At 37.6% G+C, this 3189-nt stretch overlaps 1 protein-coding gene across 1 annotated transcript; it reads left to right on the forward strand.

Annotated features, from left to right (window-relative positions):
- The first annotated feature begins 1570 nt into the window (after positions 1 to 1570).
- Positions 1571 to 2050, forward strand: LOC125195431 (F-box protein SKIP19-like). Its single transcript, XM_048093580.1, has 2 exons — positions 1571 to 1935; positions 2017 to 2050. The coding sequence occupies exons 1-2, from the start codon at positions 1571 to 1573 to the stop codon at positions 2048 to 2050; spliced, it is 399 nt and encodes a 132-aa protein (XP_047949537.1).
- The last annotated feature ends 1139 nt before the right edge of the window (positions 2051 to 3189 follow it).

The raw sequence follows: 3189 nt of genomic DNA on the forward strand, positions 1-3189 counted from the left end.
GAATCCAGCACACTGGCAGCCTCTGATAGGAATTAACGTGAGGTTAATTCCTATGGAAGGGAAAATATTGAAGAAGAGGAAAACAACGTGACTTTGTAGAGATTTGGAGAGATTGGCGGTTTCTCCAAGAGGGAGAACCGATGGAGAGAACGAGATTAATAATTTAATTCTTCATTCTGCTTGATAATAATAAAAGACTCCACACATATTTATAATATGTGTGGTACAAAAAGATCTCTATAAACTAGGAAAAAAATCAAAAGCAAATCAAATCCTAACCACTATGGAAAGTAAATAAAATCATAATAACTAAATAATACTAAAACATAAATAAACTAAATACATATACGGAGAGAATATCAGCTCCCTTTCGGAATAAAATAGAATATTAGGTCCCTATCAACTCTCTCACCGTTGAAAACCACCTTGCCCTCAAGGTGGAAGTCAGAAAAATAATCTTCCATCTCGTTGTCTTTGTTTGGATCTTCGCCTGCAAAAATAATTATATCTTAGGACCGCAACGAGTGATGGAGAATCCGTCTTTGGACATGAGATCTCTTCCGCGACTTCAGTGACATAACCAATGATGACAACATTGATTTTTGGGCTACGGGATTTTGGAGGAAATTTGGTTTCCACCAAAACCATTGACGCATCCAGCTTTTGAGGCGATTTGTCATCAATTTTTACCATCTCTTCGATGATGGGATCAAACTTGACATTTGTTGTTGACTCATCATCCTTTGTTGCAACAGGCTTGATGACATAATCAGATGTGGCCTCCTTTTTAGCCATAGCCTCCTTTTTAGCTAAATATGCCACTCCCTCTATAATTTTGTTGAGAAGTTTATTCGTCTCGGCTAAATAAATGGCATCCTAATCAAAATTATGATAAACAACATCTAGAAATTCTTGCCATGAGCAATTAGGATTCGAGCGTCGATACTCGTGGAGCCATACGGATGCTGGATGGTCAAAAAACAACCTCACAAAAAATAGACGGTCAGCATCAGAAAACAAGTGATAATCAAAATATTCTTGAATATCCAAAATCCATCTCACGGGGTTAACGCCAGAAAATCGAGGAGGAGAGTCTGGAGGAGAGTATGACGGCAAGACGGACATGGTGGTAGAAATCAATAGGAGGATGAGAACCTAATGAAAGCACCAATTTGATAGGAATTAACGTGAGGTTAATTCCTATGGAAGGGAAAATATTGAAGAAGAGGAAAACAACGTGACTTTGTAGAGATTTGGAGAGATTGGCGGTTTCTCCAAGAGGGAGAACCGATGGAGAGAACGAGATTAATAATTTAATTCTTCATTCTGCTTGATAATAATAAAAGACTCCACACATATTTATAATATGTGTGGTACAAAAAGATCTCTATAAACTAGGAAAAAAATCAAAATCAAATCAAATCCTAACCACTATGGAAAGTAAATAAAATCATAATAACTAAATAATACTAAAACATAAATAAACTAAATACATATACAGAGAGAATATCAGCTCCCTTTCGGAATAAAATAGAATATTAGGTCCCTATCAGCCTCTTCATTCTCAGCCATGCTTCCGCCGCCTCCGCCATGGACCGAACTGCCCGAGGATTTGACAGCGAATATCCTCCAAAGGTTGCACACTGAAGAGATACTGGAGAGTGCGCAGAAAGTGTGTACTACATGGTGGAGAGTCTGCAAGAATCCTGCCATGTGGCGCGTCATTGATTTGGATATTCGACGTCCTGCTGCCCGCAATTTGCAGAACGGTTGCAGTTGCATTCCCAATGACTACGACAAGGATCTCTGTTATTGCGCAGTCGACAAATTTGAGAACATTTGCCGTTGTGCAGTGGATCGTAGCCAGGGACAATTGGTTGAGCTAAAGCTTGCCAGTTTTGAAGTGGACTGTTTGCTAAAATACATAGCCGACCGGTATAATTCTTCCATTTGCTCCGTTTTGCTTTACCGTTTTGTTTGCTTTTATTTCTTCTATTTTTTTCTTTCATATTTCAGAATCACTGATATGGTTTATGATCTACTCTTTTGACAGATCATGTCAGATTCGATGCCTTACACTTATAGAGTACGAATATTACGATGCACGAGTAACTAATTTGACTTTGCATATAAAAAAACTGACACAATTGGAAGAGTTGCACCTAACCATCAAGCCAATGCTCTCTCCTCAAGATTTTAAAACCATTGGCATCTCTTGCCCAATTTTGAAATCATTCACATATCACAACTGCTGGACTTTGCCTCTAGATTTTTCAGGGCATGTTGCAGCTATTGGAAAAACAATGCCTAATCTGTGCCACCTCCGACTTTGTGAACATTCGATGGAAAATAACGAACTGGAACCGATTCTCGATGGCTGCCCCAACCTCAAATCGTTTGATCTTCGGCGATGCTCGCATTTTGATCAACGAGGCAAGAGATGTTCTCATCAAATAGAAGATATGTGGCTTCATACTGACTCTATCAGCTTTAAGGATTGGATTATGAAACCGTATACACGGCAGGATAGCTATTATAGTGATCCTGAGTATGAGTGTTGTGATGATTTTATTTCTTATGACGTTTTGCGGTCCTGAAAATGCTAAGAGACATTGGAATTCAAGTGCGTTCACTTTTATTTTAAGCTCTTGAGTTGTGAATTATGATGCTACTTTGTTTTTTAAAATGGTTTATTTTGGCAGTATATTAGGAGCTTAATTGCATTCCCCCCTTTTTTTAACTGGTGCAAAAGTAGCCAATGGTAGCATAATCTCTGGGATTGAAATTTGATGTAGTGATAAGGTCCAACTCTTCCAATAGTGGAAGGTCAAGCTTCAAAGCTGACTGGATCTGTCAAAAGAGTAAGAACGGTAACAACTAGAAATAAAGGTCCTAAAAGTAAGATTGCCCACACCAGGAATATTTTAGGGTGTATAAAAATCAGTAACAATCACATAAAGTACTGAAAATAAAAAAAATGAAGTTGAAAATAAAAGTGTGTACATGCCAAATATGGTGCAACTAATTAAAGCATTTGAAAAAAATACAAAGTAGGATTATCCCTCACCCACTGAACCATCAAAATCTTATCATTTTATTCAAGACGAATAGTAAGAACTGTTAGAAGATATTCCATAGAATCAGGGATTTGACATGATAGTATATTATGCCTAAAATAGTAGAGTAATT

This window comes from Salvia hispanica, chromosome 6 (assembly GCF_023119035.1).
Source record: "Salvia hispanica cultivar TCC Black 2014 chromosome 6, UniMelb_Shisp_WGS_1.0, whole genome shotgun sequence".
Classification (NCBI taxonomy): domain Eukaryota; kingdom Viridiplantae; phylum Streptophyta; class Magnoliopsida; order Lamiales; family Lamiaceae; genus Salvia; species Salvia hispanica.

What these genes read in the sequence shown, in the direction of transcription:
- LOC125195431 (XM_048093580.1), top strand. Translation starts at nt 1,571, where the DNA reads ATGCTTCCGCCGCCTCCGCCATGGACCGAACTGCCCGAGGATTTGACA. An exon ending in CTAAAATACATAGCCGACCG is followed by an intron (nt 1,936 to 2,016) that starts GTATAATTCTTC and finishes TTCATATTTCAG; the next exon opens with AATCACTGATATGGTTTATG.